Below are 22,799 nucleotides of genomic sequence, written 5' to 3' on the forward strand. Positions count from 1 at the left end.
CTGACAAAATCCACTGGTCTGACGCAAATTTTACTAGTCCCGGACTACCACACTAGCGCTAATTTCGACCCCTGGTAGAACTACTTATACCACTTGGCCACCGAGGCCCCTCAACAGCAACTTGAAAATTACACAAATTAAAACTTGTAGCCATTTTGGTTCTTATCTAAGATTGGACTATTAGTTGTTGAAATTTCAAAACTGAATTCAGACTTCACAAAGAAAAGGATCTCAATAATTAATATTTTTCATTACACATTAAATCCTTACTTGTCTAGATGGTCAATTCTATTTGTTGCTCCCAATACTATGATATTTTCATTCTGTGCAAACCTGGATAAAAAAATAAATTATTAACAAAAAAAACAAAAAAACACACAACCTGTACTTATTTATCATTTTTTTTTTCTTGATGCTCTACAGTTAATTAATTTCAATACTTTGAGAAACTTATTTGAATTTCAAAATTTCTTATTAAGTCAAGGGTTAGGGTAAAAATATGTAAATAACTGAGTGTTTACAAATTTGCTGATGTCTTATGGTAAGATAAACATGATAATAATATTGAATAATGCATAATCACTTGATGTAACTTTTCAACCTATTATATATGAAGAACCTGATGAGTGTAACTTGGAAATTGATCTGCTGAGCCTCGTAGAGCACCTTAGATGACCTCCAGTTTTTGGTGGTGTTAGTGTTTTCTTCGTGTTAACTTTTTATGTGGTGTTTTCTAGACAGTTTTTTTTATTTGGCTTATTTGGCTTTCCTTAAAGTTGAGTTTAGATTCTAGTTTTTCTCTTTTTGTTCTGTTCTTACCCATCCATCTCAGCCAGGAGTTGGTTAATAGTCTGATTAGCATAAGGATGTAACTCAGAACTTGTTCTCTTAGCACCTACACTATCTATTTCATCAATGAATATCACACAGGTTCCCTTTTCTTTGGCTTGTCCTACAAATGATATCAAAAATATTGTAGTGCTTTATAATACATGTATATTGCAGTTTACACTGAAAACAAAATCCTTTCTTCTTTGTAAAAATGTAAACTGTGGATTCATTATAATTCGTTGGATACCAATTTTCGTGGATTTCGTGGGAACAGGTGAACCACAAAATTAAATGTTCAACGAACACCAAATTTTCTATAGGCTTGTATGCAGATTTTGGCAAAACCACAAAATTAAATATCCACGAACATGTAAATTTTTCTCAATCCACGAAAATTGGTACCCACAAAAATAAATGAATCTACAGTATACAATATAGGTTCACAGCAAGGAAACCCTTTTTACATATTTTTCTATTTTCTTCTCTCTATATAAAATGAGAATTTTAGAGTCAAGTTTATTTGCATTGATATCTTAAGTAAAATTAACAAATAAGGATTTTGAATATGAATCAATAACCTCCAAATCTTAAATACTTTTGCCGGAAACTTCTAAATGTTCAAACCTTGGACATCACAGTTCTATATTGGCACTTGTCTTATCTCTATTGTGATTAGAGTCCCTTAACATGCATAAAATAAAACATTGCATACCATGTAAGCTTTAAAACTCTAAAGACAACAAATCTTGCTTTAACTATCAAATTGTATACCACATAAAACTTTGAATGAAAATAGAACAAATAATAATGAATTGATCTAAAAACATATGTTTTCAAACATCATACATATCAATGTTACACAATATATGTGGAAGCTAAATGTTATCTAAAAAGAAAAACACAATAAATTGCTTTTAAATCAAAGCGCGAAAGCGCTGTAAAGGCAGTTAATTACAGGTTGTGTGTATTTCTAGTCCAGTTATATCATTATCTTCCATAGAATAGAGGTGGTTTGTAGAATTTAAGATTTAGAGTTCTTTTGTACCTTAGTTCACCTATACATGTATCTATAGTCTACTGTTTACAGTATATTTTCTGTGCCTCGCCATGAAATGCATTTTTAGCCATGGCCTTGTCAGTTTGCTTTAAATTTATGAGTTTGACTGTCCCTTTAGTGTCTTTTGTCCCTCTTCTTTAGACATATAAGAACTTTTCCTTTTCAATATAAATAGACTATTTTTAATTATTGATTGTATACGCATATTCTATGACTCCCATAAAAAAATAGTTCACAAAGATTGACTAGTCTCTATACTGTGTATAGCAAGAACATCAAGTAACATAATGGTAAATGTACATAGTAACATGTCAACTTTTTTGATGACCATACCTGCCAACTGTCAGTATTTGCAGAGTATTTCCCCCATCGAGGTCGAGGCTCCCAAATGGAAATTTTGTAAGAGTAATTTTGTCGACTATTTAAAGAAAACAATTAATTCAACAATGGCTATAAGCTTGTTAATGCAAGAAGAAGCCAAAAACCACATTAGAATATATTTGAAGGGAATCCATGACAATCGCCCCATTAGCAAATAGCCCCACTTTTTCACTAACTCGCCCCACTCTAAAAAAAAAACCTGCCCCAACCTGGATTACCAAATCGCCCCACTTGTGAACTGTGTTAAATCCAGTTAATTTTACTCCTGCCAACTCGCCCCACCTAATAGAAAACGATAATATCTAGATAAATATATTATTAACCAGGAAGAATTTAGTAATGCCAACTCGCCCCACTTATGTAAAAAGATGTTATCCCATTGTATATAAGTTAAATTCTGTTAATATAACTCTTGCCAACTGGTCCCACCTAATGGAAATCGGTGAAATCTAGATAAATATATTATTAACAGGATGAATTTAGTAATGCCAACTCGCCCCACGTATGGAAAAAGATGTTATCCCATTGAATATAAGTTCAATTCCTTATATTGCATTATGATACAATTAACAGGTTTCTTTTCAATTGTTATGCAAATAACTAAGCTTCAAAACTTACATTTATTCTTCAGTATATATCAATAATAGTAATTAAATTAATTTTCGGTTTGTTTGTATTCTGTGTAGATTAGTTTTCATTAAAGTGGTGCGAGTTTTTATTTTTAATTATATATATATATATATTAATCTAAAAATTACTGTTTTTTTATAAGTAGGGCGAGTTGGCAGGAGTAATATTAAACAGGGTTCTCGCTAAGGCGAGTCCATGAGTCCTGGACTCAACAAAATCTGTCTGGACTCACCATTTTCAAAACTGGTGAGTCCACAAATACATCAATATTGAAATATTTTGTATAAACTGAACACAGTTACCATGACTCACCGTGGCCAAAAATGACGAGTCCCTGGACTCGCCTTCAAAAATCCTTAGTGAGAACCCTGATTTAAAATGATTTAACCAATTTCACATGTGGGGCGAGTTGGCAGGAGTAATATGAAACATGATTTAACCAATTTCACATGTAGGGTGATTTGATAAATCAGTTTGTGGTGTTTTTTTAAAAAGTGGGCCGATTAGCCAGTGGGGCGACTTGTCCTGCTTCCATTTGAAGGCCCCCTTGAAGGTTTTGTATGACTATATGAACCATCTTTCACGTAAAACCCCCATGTGCATTTTGAAAAGTTGGCAGATATGTTTCTTACTCCAGGCAAAATCTACCGGTATGAATGAAAAAGAAGTTTTCAATTAAGGCTCTGTGGCCATAACAGCTGTCTCATTAGCATTTTAACCACTTCCCATATTTGCAATTAAAACAATAGAAGAAAATTATTCAACGCAAAAACAAAACTTACTTGTAAATATGAAATTCTCTTTATGGTATATATGAGTTTTTCTCCTTGTTTGAGATTGTACAGTAGTACCTGTAACTGCTTATACCTATTTCTTATTCACTTTTGCTTGATAAACTCACTAAATATCATATACATTGTACCACATCTCCTTATTTTTATATGCATTCCAATAACATGAACAATTGTAATTCAATTCTATATACCAAAGCAAAATGAACTGCACCACTTTCATTCACTAGTATGCATCTTTTGGCAAAATACAAGACTTTGTTCTTAGATGACACAATTAATATAATATATATTTATTGATAAAAAAAATAAAATTTGGTATACAACTCTTTAACGGTATAAAAAAAAGCACAGCTGTGTCATAAATTGTGAAATTTGTGCTGAAAACATAGACATTGATGGTATTTGAGTAATTGTAATTCCATATGTGAAGCTCAACATTAGCTCGTCAGTTGGTGGTGGACAGTTATAGTTCCTTTCTGCAGGCTAGGATGAATGACTTTTCAGGAAAACCAATTTCACAAATCAAAACTTTCCTCTAGCATGTCTAGATTTCTCCTACAATATTCATCCAGTTTAGTTCTTTTGTTTTAATTGGACACCGTCCCGATTTTTAATTTTGCAAACCATTCAGTCTCTTGCTTGCAAATGGTGCATGAAAATAGGATGGGTATGGCAGTAGACAAGTCTCTTTAAAGTGGGTTTGTGCCCTGAAAAAAAGTTTTATAACTTAAGTTTAATTGAAACTTGTGCAACACATATACCTAAATAACTATATAACATAGAAGAGAGCATCATTCGTGTCAATATTTTGTTCCTGTTTACATTGTCATTGATATTTTTTCAGAAAGCCTGAGGCATAGCTCATGAATTCCTGTCATTAGACATTACATCCTAAATTAACATAATTACTGCTAGAATGATTATCAGTATGATATACGTACACTATCATTGTACAGCCCAAGTCTTCAGTATATATAATTGTTGCATTCATTCACTCCTGTGTTCAGTCGTTCAAAAATTTCTAAACATCAACAAATGAACTTTAATAACAACAAGAAAACACTAGAAAAGATACGTACATACAACCCGTTTTTAAGTGTATTTGAAGAGAAATAAATCTGGTTAAACGATGTAAAAAGGAGAAATATATCTGGTTAAACGATGTATAAAGGAGGAAAAATTGTAGATATTTCATTACGATGCGTTCTACCTAATAGCACGTGGATACGTGTTTACATATTTAGACTTGACCCAGTATGACCCGTACCTTGTAGGTCACCGCCGTCGTTTAAACACTTGACTACAGTCGTGTATAAGCTAGACAATAAAAAGCTTAAGCCTGTACTATTTGTGTGAAGTAAATGTGTTTGTTCTGTACATTTAAATTGTTTTACCTGATAGCAAGAACGTGTATCTATCCGTTTCCTTCTCAATTCACTTTGTCAAATTCTTCGAGCTTCTTCTAAACATACGTATTACTGCGCCCGAAAGTGAAAAAAATATGAGAAATCCTCGTAAAATAATGCTATTTTCAATTTTGTGGAATCCATTTTGTTATATTAATTATACAAAGATAAAAAAAGTTACGATTAATTATGAATTTGCATATCATTATACGGAACTTTTATGGACTATTTTTTAAGTCGGTCATTTTGGCGGTAAATCATGTACACATACACACGTAGATTGGCTGGTACCCGATTGTAATGTTACACATCAAATATATCAAATAGCTAATACCCGGAACGTAGTACCGGGAACCAGGATAATACGTAGATAACATACATAACTAATACCGAAATTGAAAACGCTTTACGGTTTTTCGTTCATAAACCGAATTCCGCTTTGAATTATAGAAGATGCAATATTAATCATGTTCAGTCGACTTTTCATTGTTATATCAACGTCTGAACTAATTAAAGAATCTTTAGATGTCAGATAACACTTGAAATTGACCCGACCTCTTTCCACACGGAATATACAACTATTGATAGTTTGTAGTCAGGTTGACTGCTTATAATGCAAAATACACACTTATAACAAGTTCTATAAAACGAACAATACACACTGATCGTTTCTTTAGTCCCCAATGTAAATGAAAGAAACAAAAACCATATCATACCATAAAAAGAAGAGGAGAAATTCGAACATTTCCGGATCTATTTCTGGCCAAAAGACCCCCAGCAAGGATTGCGTATGAAAAGATGAACCTCATGACTTAAAAGTCAGGCCTTAAAGCACTGCCTTTAAAAACATAAGACAATACTCACTGAACAAGTCTCTGATTCTTTTTGCACCTAGACCAACAAACATTTCATCAAATTCAGATCCAGAGCACTGAAAGAATGGCACTCCTGCTTCACCTGTATAAAATATATTAATATATAAGTAATATTCATAGGTAACAAACAGCACAAAATCAGTTATATAACCAATCCACACATATTTAATACCAGTTTTCTTGCAATTAGCCTACAGTGAGTTTAATAAAATACTAGGCAATGAAATCTGTACTGTTAATCTAATGCTTGAAAAGACTTGACTAGCAGACCGACAGACAAGACGATTGCATTTCTTTTCCCCTGAGAACTGTAAATTCAGAAATAATAGCAATGTCATAAGTGTTAAAAATGAGACCAGACTGCATTAAAAACAACTTGCATTCATAATTTAAGAAATGATTTACCTTCACACAATTTTTGCAATAAAATTTCTAATTGGATCTCAACTTTATTAGTTATGAGTGAAAGTATTTCTAATTGGATCTCAACTTTATTAGTTATGAGTGAAAGTATTTCTAATAAGATCACAACTTTATTAGTTATGAGTGAAAGTATTTCTAATAAGATCTCAACTTTATTAGTTATGAGTGAAAGTATTTCTAATTGGATCTCAACTTTATTAGTTATGAGTGAAAGTATTTCTAATAAGATCTCAACTTTATTAGTTATGAGTGAAAGTATTTCTAATTGGATCTCAACTTTATTAGTTATGAGTGAAAGTATTTCTAATAAGATCTCAACTTTATTAGTTATGAGTGAAAGTATTTCTAATAAGATCACAACTTTATTAGTTATGAGTGAAAGCATTTCTAATTAGATCTCAACTTTATTAGTTATGAGTGAAAGCATTTCTAATAAGATCTCAACTTTATTAGTTATGAGTGAAAGTATTTCTAATTGGATCTCAACTTTATTAGTTATGAGTGAAAGTATTTCTAATAAGATCTCAACTTTATTAGTTATGAGTGAAAGCATTTCTAATTAGATCTCAACTTTATTAGTTATGAGTGAAAGTATTTCTATCTGTTACCTATGGTAATTATTACATAAATGTCATAAGTCAGATTACAAACCTGCTACTGCTCTGGCTAACAAAGTTTTACCAATTCCTGGTGGTCCTACCAATAAAACACCTGGAAATGCAATGATAACATATCATTAAGGGTAAAAATTATGACATATATTATTTGAATAAAAATAAATTGCTTCCCTGAGCGCAGCCTAATACGACCGCAGAGGTTGAACCCTGAACAGCTGCAGCAAATTTTGGACACAATACTCAAGCTCGATACTGTCTGAATTTGGATTGTGATCAAATATTTGATATAATATAGGTTTCTGACACAAATAAATGTCATGATCTTACAAATTTATTGTGCAATAAAGATTCTTCTTGAAATTTTTCAAAAAATTTAAATTTAAAAATTTAAAAAAAAAAACCCAATTTGAACAACTTAAAAAAGTTGGAACCCCCTAAACCTTTTGGATCCCCCTTTGAGCAAATATCCCTACACCCAATCCCAGCCTTTCCATTGTAGTATGGAATCTTGTAGTACAATTTCAGAGAGGTCTATACTCTTAAACTCAAGTTATTGTCTGGAATCTAGAAAAATGCTTGTTTTTTGGCACTTTTCGACCCCTAATTCCTGCATAAATTGGGCAATTACCCCCAAACTCAATCCCAGCCTTTCTTCTGTGATAAGGAACCTTGTGGTAAAATGTCAGTGTGATCCATACACTTACACATAAGTTATTGTTCAGAAACTACAAAAATGCTTGTTTTTGGCCCTTAATTCCTACACTGTTGGCACCATAACCCCCAAAAATGAATCTGAACCTTCTTCTTGTGGTATTACAGATTGTGGTCTAATTTCAGAGCAATTGAAATACCTATCTTATTCTTTTCTATTTTTTCGTTGATATTTGATTTTGTGGTTTTATCAAACTCTTCATTGAAGCCTTAAGAAATTTTGTACTTTATAGAACATATAAATTCGTGTCTAACCTATAACCACAAAATCCACCAAAAAAGTATCAAATGAATAATGATGAAACTAAATCACATTTTACAACTTTGACCACTAATGCAGTGTACAGTTTAGTGTTGATATACCTGCAGTGAATTTGACAGAGAGAGCACATACCTTTTGGGAGTTTGGCCCCTAACACTGTATATTTATCAGGATCTTTAAGAAAATCAACAACCTCCATCAACTCATCTTTAGCTGTATCAATCTACAATTAATGTAATTCTAAATTAAGATCAAGTTTTAACATACAATGTACATGTATGTTATTTTTGATTTTTAGTTTTTAAATATTTATTTTTTTTGCCATGGTGTTTTCAGTTTTTCTTTGACTTCAGTTTCTTCTGCCTCTCCTTTACTATTCTTTTTTTTTCTTTTTTTCCTTTACTATTCTGTTATGTATGAGTTTAGTTGATTGGCTTGAATAGTAAGACATCTTTATAAAAAGAAATTTTCCAAACCTCACAGTCAAAAATTAAGATAGTTTATTTACAATCTGATAATTCTTTAATACCTTGCATTTTAATTTTTGGCACTTTTTTCCTCTTAAGTGCAAAATACAACCAATATGTTTAAATTTAAAGAATGCACAATTTTCCCTGCTATCATTAACCCACTAGTACTTCCAAATTTTTGGAAAAAAGAAGTAGGTGACTGGGTAATCATAACTGTCAAGCAGATGACAAAATTTAAAGCCAAACTGGTAAAAATTCTAAGAAAATTGTGACAGCTAAGTTTATTGGCTGAACAGATGAACTGACTAAACATATGGACAGGGTGATTGTAATATAGCCTTCATTTCTAGAGAGATGTATAATTTATATATCACATTCAAACTTATAGCGTAAAATTCTTATGCAAAACCTTTATCAGCTATGCAAAAGACTGCCATCCACAATGAGCTATAAAACCTACCCCTTTAACGTCATCAAAGGTAACATGTACATCTTCAGGTGCTATTTCAAATGGTTCCTGTTTCAGAATACTAAGTCCACCTACTCCAGAACCTGCAAAACATAAATATATGAAGATGTGGTATGATTTGCTAATGAGACAATGCTCTACCAAAGATTAAATGATGTACAAGTTAACAATTTGGACAATTTTTATAATCTTTTATGTAATCACTCAATGACTGCTTGGGTTCTATAACTAGAACACGATACTCAGTTTACTTACAAATTCCTTATGACAGAAATGATGTAGGACAATATGCCTCATTCAAACTCCCTGACATTAATTTGGTTGTAAACAGGTGCTTTCAAATTAAAAATTGGAGTTAAACTGTTGTTTTTTTGCAATTTAAATCACTTTTCTTGTTCAAAAATTTATTCAAGCAATGTAAATGGCAAATCTTTTAAAATGAACTGATATCAATAGTGTGTCTTCACTTACCTCTACCCATTAAATTGCTGGCAACCAGTTTGAGTATAACATACAAACAGAACAGATAGACAGCTGACTTCAATAATCCCTGTATAACATTATCAAAGTAATGCTTCTTGTGTGTAGGATCTCTTGCAAGATAACCATCAGCAAAAGATATTTTTAATTCTTGTTGTGTTGCATGGTCCCCTGAATGCTTTTGATGCATTGCTTTAAATTTCTCCCCTTCAACTGGTTTTTGTCCACTTTTATCTTGAAACAATATATTCACAAACTACAAAAGAAATTAAAAGTAAATATAAATTAAGTAAGAGTTTTCATACACATTATCAGACTGAAGAATGATCATGTTATTTGTTGTTGAGAATAACAATTTATATGTTATTGTTGTTTAAGGAAGAAGGAACAAGAAAGATACACTATATTACATTGTAAATTGTCACTGAATATATAGTAAAATCTGACACAATATACCCCCTTTCATTTCATTAGAGGATATTATACCCATAATAACTGTAAGGTTGGCTCTAAAGTTCAGATTTTTTTAAAAGATGATACCAATAAAGGAGTAGGTCCGGTAAGGACTGATTTTGGCCTCAAATTTCAGATTCATCTGATGAAAGATTTTGACCACTTTTTAAACACTTAAGTGTCTATATCATTTGAATCAATTAGTTTATGGGAAAGATTTTAACTGATTTTGTCATTAAAAACGACCAGATTCAAGCTCAAATATGAAAAATCTACCAAATATGCAGAAAAATGTCACTTTTCAGATGTTTTTCGTCAAAAATGAAAGTGGCCGCATCCGTGTTCATCCACAATCTTCATGTATAATCATAAAATACAACTTACATTTTAATATTAAGGATGAACACGAATGCGGCCACTTTCGTTTCACACGAAAACCGTGTAAAATTTAACTAAAATGCTAGAATTGTGAAGATTTCAGTAATTTAGCATGACTTTATGGTGCTAGTACCCGATATATGTGCATTGTATTGAAAAAACAGTCCTTATTTATGTAGCAGAAGCATTCTGCTGTCCAATAAATAACTAACAATTTACATTTTAACAATTTTGTAAAACTGCTATATTTTGGGGCCAAAAAGGGGTCTTACTGAACCTACTCCTTTGGCCTTTGCTACATTTTCTGAAAGAGTAAGATATCCTATATATTGTGCCAGACCTTACTATTAAAATATTCAGATTTGTAGTATGACAAACGTGTTTTTAAAATGGATTATACCGTTGGTTTTCCTGTTTGAATGGCTTTACACAAGTCATTTTCGGGGCCCTTTAAAGCTTGTTGTTCAGTGACCGTGTGAGCCAAAGCTGTACTTTGACCTATAATGGTTTACGGTTACAAATTATGACATGGATGGAGAGTTGTCTCATTGACATTCATACCACATCTTCTTATATCTATTAACAACATAGAAATATTTGTAGAACTCATGATTTTTTTTCAAAAGTCCTACTATTCTAGTATTTCCAAAAATTATCTTTGTATTATGCAACAAGTCTATTAAATACACAGATGTATGTATCCACTTATTATTTTTTTACTACAAATGATAAGAATACTAACTTTATTTAATTCAGATTCTGATTTCTGTCCTCCCATTCCTACAGTTTTCAATCTGTGTGTTTTAAATCCTCTTGTTTGCTGATAATCTGTTGAGAGAAATTTGATTGATGAAACAAAATAAGACATATTTAATTATAAATTAAGATTAATGTCTAACACAACACTCCAATCTTAACAAGTCTATTAGTTGATACTTTCTATGCTAATTGCTGCAGAGGAAGTTTCATAAAATTTCTAAATGTTCAACGTTTTTTTTGTTTTCTTTATACATGCAATTCCATACATTTTCTATGTTTTTTCTGTCTTTTCATTTGTCATTTGAATCTATTATCCAAAGTGAATTTCACGAAATTGCTCAATACTAGTATATATAGAATAACGAAATTTGATATTTATTTCTTTTTCTTCATAGGTTTTATTTCCTGATTGATTGTAGCTTCTTCAACAATGATTGAGAGTGTTCATAAAACTCTTTCTGGCATTGATGAGCCAAAAATTACAATTTACAAAACTGTTACCCGATATTGTTGCACAAAATTTACAAATTCTAGAGTTGTAAAGTGAAACATTTGATTTCATTTCCTGACAGATGTGACAAATGCTACTCAACAGGAAAATGATCTTACAGAGATTATTTGTACATGTTTTCAGCAGTTTTCTAAAAGGTTCTGTTCTTAAAATTCTTTGAACTTCTTGATGGACATCACTGTTTACAAATTTTTCTGATAATCCTGCAAATAAAAAGTCAAAATAAAATCTCATAAGACTTTAAATTAAAATCCAACATTGCTAAATAAATTAAAATCATGAATAACATATTAAACAGACCTATCAGTTCTGTATATTCTTAGTAGGTCTACAAAGTGATTGACAGTAGTCAATAGAAAACATTGTATCCACACTATAAACAAGTGAAACTATGAGCCACTGCTCACTGATGATACCCCGGACCAAATACTTGACATTAAAAAGGAAGCTGTTGAGTGATGAATCTGGAAACGCATCACAGTATAACTGACTTATAATGTAAACTAAATATTTTTTCGCAATTATGTAAGACTTGGATGTTGGTTTGAGAATTGCGAAATAAAATCGCTGTGAAAATGATAAGTTATGGCTCAACAGGAAATAAAGTAGCCACTAAATAAGCTGGTTTACAGTAAACCCCAAAACAAAATTTCAGAAATCCTTATAATGTAGTTCATGAGAAAGATGCGACAAAAAATATTCATGGGACAGACAGACAAATAATTAATCTAGCATGTTAGTATTCTTTAAATATTGAAATAATAAATGTATTCAAAAGTAAATGAATCAACAGTACAATTTTTATGAAATTTTCCCATGAGCAATAAATCAGGAAAAAGCCTGTCAACCAGAAGGTATGATTAGGAAATTTCTAAATTCTATCTATATTTACATAGAATAACATAAGATACCATTTGTTTAAAAGTAAATACTTGTTTTCAAAATTCCAATAGGGAACATACTATATATAATTGTATCAAAAAAACAATTTTTCAAGACGTTTCGGCCGAAATGTCTTGAAAAATTGGTTTATTGATACAATTACATAAAAGTAAGTAGTAAAATAATGTGTTTGGTAATTGAAATGTTAACCTAGTATATATTACATGTATTACTTACCCGATTTGTTTTCAAAAAATGTGTCAGTTGAGACATGGGACACATGACAACCTTTATGAATCAAAGACATGTGGGGAGACAACTCCTGAATGTTGATCTGTGATGGCAGTGCAACAACATCATTGATATCTATCTCAAATTCCTGCAAAATAAATTTTATCAAATGATTCTTGTGCCAGGATAATTTATTTTGAAAGTATCAAAATGCAATATAGTTATTTTGTTATTTGTCTACCTCTTGAGATTTCATTTGTTTTAAACAAAACCTTATTCAGCAAAAAAAAATAATTAGCTATGTTGCTCATCATCAATGCACAATATGTATATAAAAGAAACAAACTAAAATGCTTGAAGGATTTTGGTTGAAAATTTTAGCAGGAATTGTTTACACAATTACACAATACAATTTAGGGCCTCTTTTCCCATCTTCTCCCATTGATACATTTATGAAAGTCCTGAAGGTCTGAAAATAAACAAATAATCACTTTTAGAAGTCCCATGTAGGGTCTGAATTGAACTGAAGTACTAATGATACCTTTGTTGCCTTTTTAACTTCATCTGTTTGTTTGGCTGCTTGACTAGCTATTTGCTTTGTCTTTCTGTTGGTTCTTTGAGTATTTATTCTTCTATAGGTACCAGAACTAGATCCTGTTCTGGCAGAGCTCAATAAAGAAGAAAACTGTGACAATGCAGCAACAACCTGAAACAGTATAATATGTTCATTGTTTTTTTTTAATCTCAAATTTTATAAATTATGATGAATTACATTGAAAACTAGAGAGGTCCAGTGAATACAAAACCACTTCAATCACCAAAAACGAAAATGATGAAAAATTACTCTTAACCTAAACTACTTTCAATTACAATTTCAACCAGATGCTCCGCAGGGCGTAGCTTTATACAACCGCAGAGGTTGAACCCTGAACGGTTGGGGCAAGTATGGACACAACATTCAAGCTGGATTCAGCTCTAAATTTGGATTGTGATTAAATAGTAGACACAGCATAGGTTTCTGACACAGAATGAATGTGTTCTAATGAACTTAAAATTTTTGTTTTCTCTTAGAGCAATTCACTATGCTGTTGAATATTAATCCTCTCAAAAAAATGTTTGAAGAAATTTTCTTTTTATCTATGAAATTTCAAAAAAGAAAAATTAAACCCAATTTTTTTAATCACATCCCCCTTTCCCTTATTCCAAAACTAATCTCAATTAAAATTTCTAATGGAGTTTGCAACAATAACTACTCATTTAAATACATCATAAAATATTAAGATGTAAAAAAAACTGCTTGTTATCACTGAATGGTAAAGATTATTTTAATTTATCAGTTGGTAGTAAAAAGTGAATATACATTGCATATTGTATATAACAAAGATTTAAGTTGATTCTGGACAAAGAAAGATAACTCTAATTAAAATAAATCTTGCTATTGCAAAATATTGTGCAACTAGATATTTTTTGCTTACTATTCTGGACAAAGAAAGATAACTCTAATTAAACAAAAATTTGCTATTTCACAATATTGTGCAATTAGATATTTCTTCCCATTGCGCAATACTGTGCAATTGAAAAGACTTGCTATTGCACAATACTTAATATGATAATTTTAGATCCTGATTTGGACCAACTTGAAAACTGGGCCCATAATCAAAAATCTAAGTACATGTTTGGATTCAGCATATCAAAGAACCCCAAGATTTCAATTTTTGTTAAAATCAAACTAAGTTTAATTTTGGACCCTTTGGACTTTAATGTAGACCAATTTTAAAACAGGACCAAAAATGAAGAATCTACATACACAGCTAGATTTGGCATATCAAAGAACCCCATTTATTCAATTTTTGATGAAATCAAACAAAGTTTCATTTTGGACCCCGATTTGGACCAACTTGAAAACGGGGCCAATAATCAAGAATCTAAGTACATTTTTAGATTCAGCATATCAAAGAACCCAACCGATTCATTTTTTGTCAAAATCAAATTAAGTTTAATTTTGGACCCTTTGGACCTTAATGTAGACCAATTTGAAAACGGGACCAAAAGTTAAGAATCTACATACACAGTTAGATTCGGCATATCAAAAAACCCCAATTATTCAATTTTGATGAAATCAAACAAAGTTTTATTTTGGACCCTTTGGACCCCTTATTCTGTTGGGACCAAAACTCCAAAAATCAATACCAACCTTCCTTTTATGGTCATAAACCTAGTGTTTAAATTTTATAGATTTCTATTTACTTATACTAACGTTATGGTGCTAAAACCAAGAAAAATGCTTATTTGGGTCCCTTTTTGGCCCCTAATTCCTAAACTGTTGGGACCTAAACTCCAATCAAAGCGCGAAAGCGCTGTAAAGGCAGTTAATTACAGGTTGTGTGTATTTCTAGTCCAGTTATATCATTATCTTCCATAGAACAGAGGTGGTTTGTAGAATTTAAGATTTAGAGTTCTTTTGTACCTAGTTCACCTATATCTAGTCTACTGTTTACAGTATATTTTCTGTGCCTCCCATGAAATGCATTTTTAGCCATGGCCTTGTCAGTTTGCTTTAAATTTATGAGTTTGACTGTCCCTTTTCCTTTTCAATATAAATAGACTATTTTTAATTATTGATTGTATACACATTTTTTATGACTCCCATAAAAAATAGTTCACAAAGATTGACTAGTCTCTGTACTGTGTGTATAGCAAGGACATCAAGTAACATAATGGTAAATGTACATAGTAACATGTCAACTTTTTTGATGACCATACCTGTCAACTGTCAGTATTTGCAGAGTATTTCCCCCATCGAGCTCAAGGCTCCCAAATGGAAATTTTGTGAGAGCAATTTTGTCGACTATTTAAAGGAAAACAATTAATTCAACAATGGCTATGAGCTTGTTAATGCACGAAGAAGCCAAAAACCACATTGGAATATATTTGAAGGGAATCCATGACAAATCGCCCCACTTTTTCACTAACTCGCCTCACTTTAAAAACAAGAGTGCACACACTGAAATGTCTCGCCTTCTTTACTAATCATTGATATTCTGTTGATAGTCCTAATAAAAAAGCGTTATTACAACTGTCACATAATCTTAACATAAACCAAGAAAACTAAACATTGACCTTTGAACCATGAAAATGAGGTCAAGGTCAGATAAACCATGCCAGGTAGGCATGTACAGCTTACAATTCTTCCATACAACAAATAATATTGACTAATTGCTTATAGTTTAAGAAAAACAGACAAAAACACAAAAGCTTAACACTGAGCAATGAACCGTAAAAAATGAGATCAAGGTCAAATAAAACCTGTGCGACTGACATGTAAATCATGAAATATTTCCATACACCAAATATAGTTGACCTATTGCATAAAGTATTAGAAAAAAAGGCCAAAACTCAAGAACTTAACTTAAACCACTGAACCATGAAAATGAGGTCAAGGTCATATGACACCTACCAGGTAGACCTGTACACCTTACAACCATGCCATACACAAAATATAGGAGACCTATTGCAAACAGTATAAGAAAAACAGACCAAAACACAAAACTTAACTATAACCACTAAACCATGAAAATGAGGTCAAGGTCAGATGACACCTGCCAGTTGGACATGTACACCTTACAGTGCTTCCATACACCGAATATACTAGACCTATTGCTTATAGTATCTCAGATATGGACTTGACCACCAAAACTTAACCTTGTTCGCTGATCCATGAAATGAGGTCGAGGTCAAGTGAAAACTTGCAAGGTACGCACATACCAAATAAAGTTATCCAATTACTTACATGTATAAGAGAGAATTTAACATTACAAAAAATGTTAACTTTTTTTTCAAGTAGTCACTGAACCATGAAAATGAGGTCAAGGACATTGGACATGTGACTGACGGAATCTTCGTAACATGAGGCAACCATATACAAAGTATGAAGCATCCAGGTCTCCCACCTTCTAAAATATAAAGCTTTTAAGAACTGAGCTAACATCGCCGCAGCTGTATCACTATCCCTGTCGAGCTTTCTGCGACAAAAGTCGCAGACTCGACAAAAAAACTGCCCCAACCTGGATTACCAAATCACCCCACTTGTGAACTGTGTTAAATCCCTTTAATATTTCTCCTGCCAACTGGTCCCATCTAATGGAAATGGGTGAAATCTAGATAAATATATTATTAACCAGGATGAATTAAGTAATGCCAACTCGCCCCACTTATGGAAAAAGATGTTATTCCATTGAATATAAGTTAAATTCCTTATATTGCATATTGATACATTTAACTGGTTACTTTTCAATTGTTATGCAAATAACTAAGCTTCAAAACTTAGTTATTCTTCAACAATCAGTTTTTTTTTAGAATTATAATCTCAGTATATATCAATAATAGTAATTAAATTAATTTTCGGTTTGTTTGTATTCTGTGTAGATTAGTTTTCATTAAAGTGGTGCGAGTTTTTATTTTTAATTGTATATATCAATCTAAATATTACTGTTTTTTTATAAGTAGGGCGAGTTGGCAGGAGTAATATTAAACATGATTTGACCAATTTCACATGTGGGGCGATTTGATAAATCAGTTTGTGGCGGTTTTTTCAAAAGTGGGGCGATTAGCCAGTGGGGCAACTTGTCCTGCTTCCATTTGAAGGCTCCCTTGAAGGTTTTGTATGACTATATGGACCATCTTTCACATAAAACCCCCATGTGCATTTTGAAAAGTTGGCAGATATGTTTCTAACTCCAGGCAAAATCTACCGGTATGAATGAAAAAGAAAATTTCAATTAAGGCTATGTGGCCATAACAGCTGTCTCATTAGCAGTTTAACCACTTCCCATATTTGCAATTAAAACAATAGAAGAAAATTATTTAACGCAAAAACAAAACTTGCTTGTAAATATGAAATTCTCTTTTATACGGTATGAGTTTTTCTCATTGTTTGAGATTGTACAGTAGTACCTGTAACTGCTTATACCTATTTCTTATTCACTTTTGCTTGATAAACTCACTAAATATCAAATACATTGTACCACATCTCCTTATTTTTATAAGCATTCCAATAACATGAACAATCGTAATTCAATTCTATATACCAAAGCAAAATGAACTGCACCACTTTCATTCACTAGTATGCATCTTTTGGCAAAATACAAGTTCTTAAATGACACAATATATATTTATTGATAAAAGAATAAAATTTAGTATTCAACTCTTTAACAAGTATAAAAAAAGCACAGCTGTGTCATAACTTGTGAAATCTGTGCTGAAAACATAGACATTGGTTTTTGAGTAATTTCATATGTGAAGCTCAACATTAGCTCGTCAGTTGGTGGTGGACAGTTAAATATATAGTTCCTTTCTGTAGGCTAGGATGAATGACTTTTCAGGAAAACCAATTTCACAAATCAAAACTTTCCTCTAGATTTCTCCTACAATATTCATCCAGTTTAGTTCTCAAGTTTGTTTTAATTGGACACCGTCCTGATTTTTAATTTTGCAAACCATTCAGTCTCTTGCTTGCAAATGGTGCATGAAAATAGGATGGGTATGGCAGTAGACAAGTCTCTTTAAAGTGGGTTTGTGCCCTGAAAAAAAAGTTTTATAACCAGGGGTGTGGAAATGCTATGCCCGACTCGTACATTTGAACAACCGGACAAGTAATTATTTTTGTCTTGGTTGCCCGTGGACAAGTAAAAAAATACACAAGACAAAGTTCAAATCCAACAAAAACATAAAATTAATTTCAAAACGTATAGAGATGTTTAATTTATGTAAGAGAAACAAATGTTCAGCAAGTAAAAACATCAATGTTCATGACGATAAATATTACATGATACCGGAAATAGATCGATTACCAAAATAAATAAAATAAGTATGCGAACCCGAGTCGCGTAACATTGCATTGGCTTTGTCCATTGACCCGGGATCGTCGATTAGGTTTTATCCGTCATTTGCCGGAAGTGTCATTTTGGCGGAAAATCATGTACACATACACACGTAGATTGGCTGGTACCCGATCGTAATGTTACACATCACATATATCAAATAGCTAATACCCGGAACGTAGTACCGGGAACCAGGATAAAACGTGGACAACATACATAACTAGAACCGAAATTGAAAACGCTTTACGGTTTCTCGTTCATAAACCGAATTCCGCTTTGAATTATAGAAGATGCAATATTAATCATGTTCAGTCGACTTTTCATTGTTATATCAACGTCTGAACTAATTAAAGAATCTTTAGATGTCAGATAACACTCGAAATTGAGCCGACCTCTTTCCACACGGAATACACATAATGATAGTTTGTAGTCAGGTTGACTGCTTATAATGCAAAATACACACTAATAACAAGTTCTAAAAAACGAACAATACACACTGATCGTTTCTTTAGTCCCCAATGTAAATGAAAGAAACAAAAACCATATTATACCATAAAAAGAAGAGGAGAAATTCGAACATTTCCGGATCTATTTCTGGCCAAAAGACCCCCTGCAAAGATTGCGTATGAAAAGATGAACCTCATGACTTAAAAGTCAGGCCTTAAAGCACTGCCTTTAAAAATCAATACCAACCTTCCTTTTGTGGTCATAAACATTGTGTTTAAATTTCATAGATTTCTATTAACTTTTACTAAAGTAAGAGTGTGAAAACTAAAAGTATTCGGACGACGACGACGCAGACGACGACGCCAACGTGATAGCAATATACGACGAAATTTTTTTCAAATTTTGCGGTCGTATAAAAACCAGGAAACCACAAAATTTATAATTTTCAGCAATCAAGTACTGTCACAGTAACACTAAGAAGGGAAAGACAAAACATGTATTTTACCTGTCTTTAGTGGTCCAAAACATTCCAAAATAATTTAAAAAAGGGGGTTCTTATATTGGTACACCAAAAACATTTTAAACATTTCCAACCTTCAAATTAATAAAACTCTGGAAAGGTATAATTGAAAAAAATAAAAAAGCAAACTTAACCTTTATATAAAATTTCAATCAATTTCAAAATAAATAATTTATCAACTGGAAACCTCAAACTTAGTTTTTATTTAAGGTTCACCATAACAAATGGACAAATATGGCTGTATTTTCACCCCAAAAACTGCTCTGTGTACAGACTTACCTGTGCTGTTTGGAAAGTTTTAATTCCTAGCATCCACTAGATATATAAAAGTTAAATGCATTTTGTGTTTAAGGAAGATAAAATCTTTCTTGGTTTTTGATGGGCATTTTTTTTCCTTTCTTGAGAAGGTGCAAAAATTAACAAACACCTGCATTACTTTGATACTGTCCACTCACTGACTCAGATAAACTCTTTAACTTACCTATATAGTTGTGAAGATACCTGGTGTCCATGTCAATTGAGGACAATGAAAACAATACAAACAGGTTTTTACCTGAGGGAGCATCTCATAGTTGTACCACAACTTAGTCAATTTTCACACCTTTTGCATGAAGGAAAAAAAATGCCCATCAAAATCCAAGAGAGATTTTATCTTTCTAAAACACAAAATGCATTTAACTTTATTATATCTAGTGGATGCTAGGCATTAAAACTTTTCTAACTTTACAGGTAAGTCTGTACTCAGAGTAATTTTAGGCATGTAAATACAGCCACATTTGTCCGTTTGTTATGATGAACCTTAACCATACAGCGTTAATATTATTCTGGAAGGTAAAAGTTAAATGTCAATAATCTAACATAACCTGTTTTAGAGGTCTGAAGCACTCTTTTAAAATTAATTCATTTAAAAAATTTGTTCTCTTTATCAAAATGTGACTGACAGAAGGATTTATAAGTTAGGAAACAAAGGAGTACCAAGAGACAAGTTGTGTTAAATTCGACCTTAGAATATGAGTTTATATTGTAAAGATACAGATATAGATGGGCACCCTCATTTAGTAATTAGCAATTAATCCTTTAATTCCTTAGTTTATATAATTCGATGCCAGTGGCAATGGTGAGTTTACATAATCTTCGTTATCATGGCTGGCTCAAGAACATCTTCGTGGTTTATATAATAATTCAAATAGATTTGATAAGATATTCAAGATAGGGTGTCCCCAAAATCCACTATTGTCGCATTGCAGAGGCTGTGGTGTTCTCAGATTCACTTGTAATCACATTGATTACGAAACCACATCACACATGAGAGTCTTCCAGTTTGTTTTAATGTTTACAGAATCAATGAAGACACGAGTTTTAATTCTGTACACAAATATGGCATTTGAACGGTGTATTTCTTAATTAATTATCAATAAACTAATTTACCTGTGGTTGATAAATACTGTTAGACAACATGCTGATGATGATATATGCGAAGTATGGTTTATGGAACTTTCATCAGACCCAACCTTGACCGGTCTGTTTTATAACGTTACATTTCATTGGACAATTCGGCATGGGAATATGATTAAGGACCGAAATATAATTGAAAAGTAAGACAACATCAAACGATCCATATAAGATCGTATATCCAATTCTCTTGTTATACTTCATATTTTCTATTTCTGAAACCATTGTAACTTGATTGGACTTAACTTAATTAAAAATACCATGTCCATAAACTTTAACATTTAACGAGAAAAACAAACAAACGAAAGCAATGAAAACCAACGGTACAATCAATATATAAACTGCTTCGCTGAGCGCAGCTAGATACGCCCGCAGAGGTTCCAACCTAGCTGCGAAAACGTAGCTCTATTGTCCTTTTGATTAATTTTTTTTGCCGCAAATATAAAAAATCATCAAAAAAACCTTCAGAGCTACGTTTTCGCAGCTAGTTCCAAACCTGAACAGTTTGGACAAAAATTTACACATCAGTTATTCAAGGTTGATTCAGGTCTGAATTTGGGTTGTTATTAAATAAATTTGACATACTAAATGTTTCTGAATAAATTTAGTCAAAGAACTTGATTTTTTTTTTTAATGGAATTTATATTCACTGGCAATTACAGATTCAAAGCTGTTGTGCAATACACTGTGCTGTTGCGCAATATACTTAGTAACTTCTGATGAAGACTAAAAATAACGTTCAATTAATTCTCAATGTCTTATTAAAAATTTATTAATATCAAAAGGGAGATTTAATTATCAGATATAAATAATTCACCAAAGTTTCATGAAAATTGATGACAGCGTTTTTTGAGATATAGTTCGAAAACTGGAATACCACCATTTTTTATGAATAAAACCCTGTAATTCAGAAAAGATATAATCAATTCATCACAATTTCTTCAATGCAAGTTTCTTAATGCATTCTTGAGTTATTGTCCGAAAACTGGAAATCCACAATCCATTTTTTAAATGAATAAAACCCCATTACTCGGAAACGTTAAATCTAAAATTTATAAAAAAAAAACCGAAAGGGAGTTCACGTCAATAAATATTTGCAATTAACCAAAGCTTAGTTAATGCAAATTTGTTAAAGCATTTTTGAGTTAATGTCCGACATGTTGACGACGGACGGACAGACGGGCAACGATATACCATAATACGACCGTATACGGGCGTATAAAAACGAGAAACACTTATGAACCACATCGACAAACGACATCTACTGGACATCAGAATCCTGACTGGTGGGATTGAACTTGATTTTCGTATGATCAGTTTAATTGAGGTCTGGATCTAGCATGTCAGTAACTACTAGTAGTCAATTGTTAATTTATGTGTCATTGTCATTTTGCTTAAGTTTCTTATGCAACATATTCTGACATGAAACTCGGACTTCTTTAAAAATGATTTTTACTGTGCGTATTCAGGGGGCGGATCCAGCCATTTTAAAAAGGGTGTGTTCCCAACCCAGGACAAAGGGGTGTTCCAACTATATGTTCCCATTCAAATGCATTGTTAGGCCAAAAAAAGGGGGGGTTCCAACCCCGGAACCCTCCCCCTGGATCCGCCAATGCGTATTCCTATGTGGTTCTTTATTCTACATTGGCTAGAGGTATAGAGGGAGGTTGAGATCTCACAAAACATGTTTAACCCCACCGTATTTTTGCGTATGTCCTATAAGTCAGGAGCCTTTGACCTTCGTAAGTCTTGTATGTTTTATTTAAACTAGAACACACCCGTGATATCGCGGGTCCGTGACTGAATTAAAGTGTAGAACTATGCGCAATCCTTATTTTAGTATAACATGTAGTATTGTCATCTGAGAAAGTCATGCCGATT

At 32.2% G+C, this 22,799-nt stretch overlaps 1 protein-coding gene across 1 annotated transcript in view; it reads right to left on the reverse strand.

The window, feature by feature from the left end:
- The window catches only part of LOC134707173 (ATP-dependent zinc metalloprotease YME1L1-like), a 33,204-nt gene extending 12,181 nt beyond the window's left edge, over positions 1-21,023 (reverse strand). Inside the window, exons 1-12 of the mRNA XM_063566730.1 lie at positions 20,895-21,023; positions 13,162-13,326; positions 12,627-12,768; positions 11,606-11,710; positions 10,980-11,065; positions 9,398-9,662; positions 8,918-9,009; positions 8,120-8,210; positions 7,049-7,108; positions 5,964-6,056; positions 820-952; positions 271-333 (exon numbers count right to left, since the gene is read on the reverse strand). Of these exons, the coding sequence (XP_063422800.1) occupies positions 271-333; positions 820-952; positions 5,964-6,056; positions 7,049-7,108; positions 8,120-8,210; positions 8,918-9,009; positions 9,398-9,662; positions 10,980-11,065; positions 11,606-11,710; positions 12,627-12,768; positions 13,162-13,326; positions 20,895-20,924 (1,325 nt within the window). The 5' untranslated portion in view covers positions 20,925-21,023. The remainder of the gene's footprint in view (positions 1-270; positions 334-819; positions 953-5,963; positions 6,057-7,048; positions 7,109-8,119; positions 8,211-8,917; positions 9,010-9,397; positions 9,663-10,979; positions 11,066-11,605; positions 11,711-12,626; positions 12,769-13,161; positions 13,327-20,894) is intronic.
- Between the last annotated feature and the right edge of the window lie 1,776 nt (positions 21,024-22,799).

This window comes from Mytilus trossulus, chromosome 2 (assembly GCF_036588685.1).
Source record: "Mytilus trossulus isolate FHL-02 chromosome 2, PNRI_Mtr1.1.1.hap1, whole genome shotgun sequence".
NCBI lineage: Eukaryota > Metazoa > Mollusca > Bivalvia > Mytilida > Mytilidae > Mytilus > Mytilus trossulus.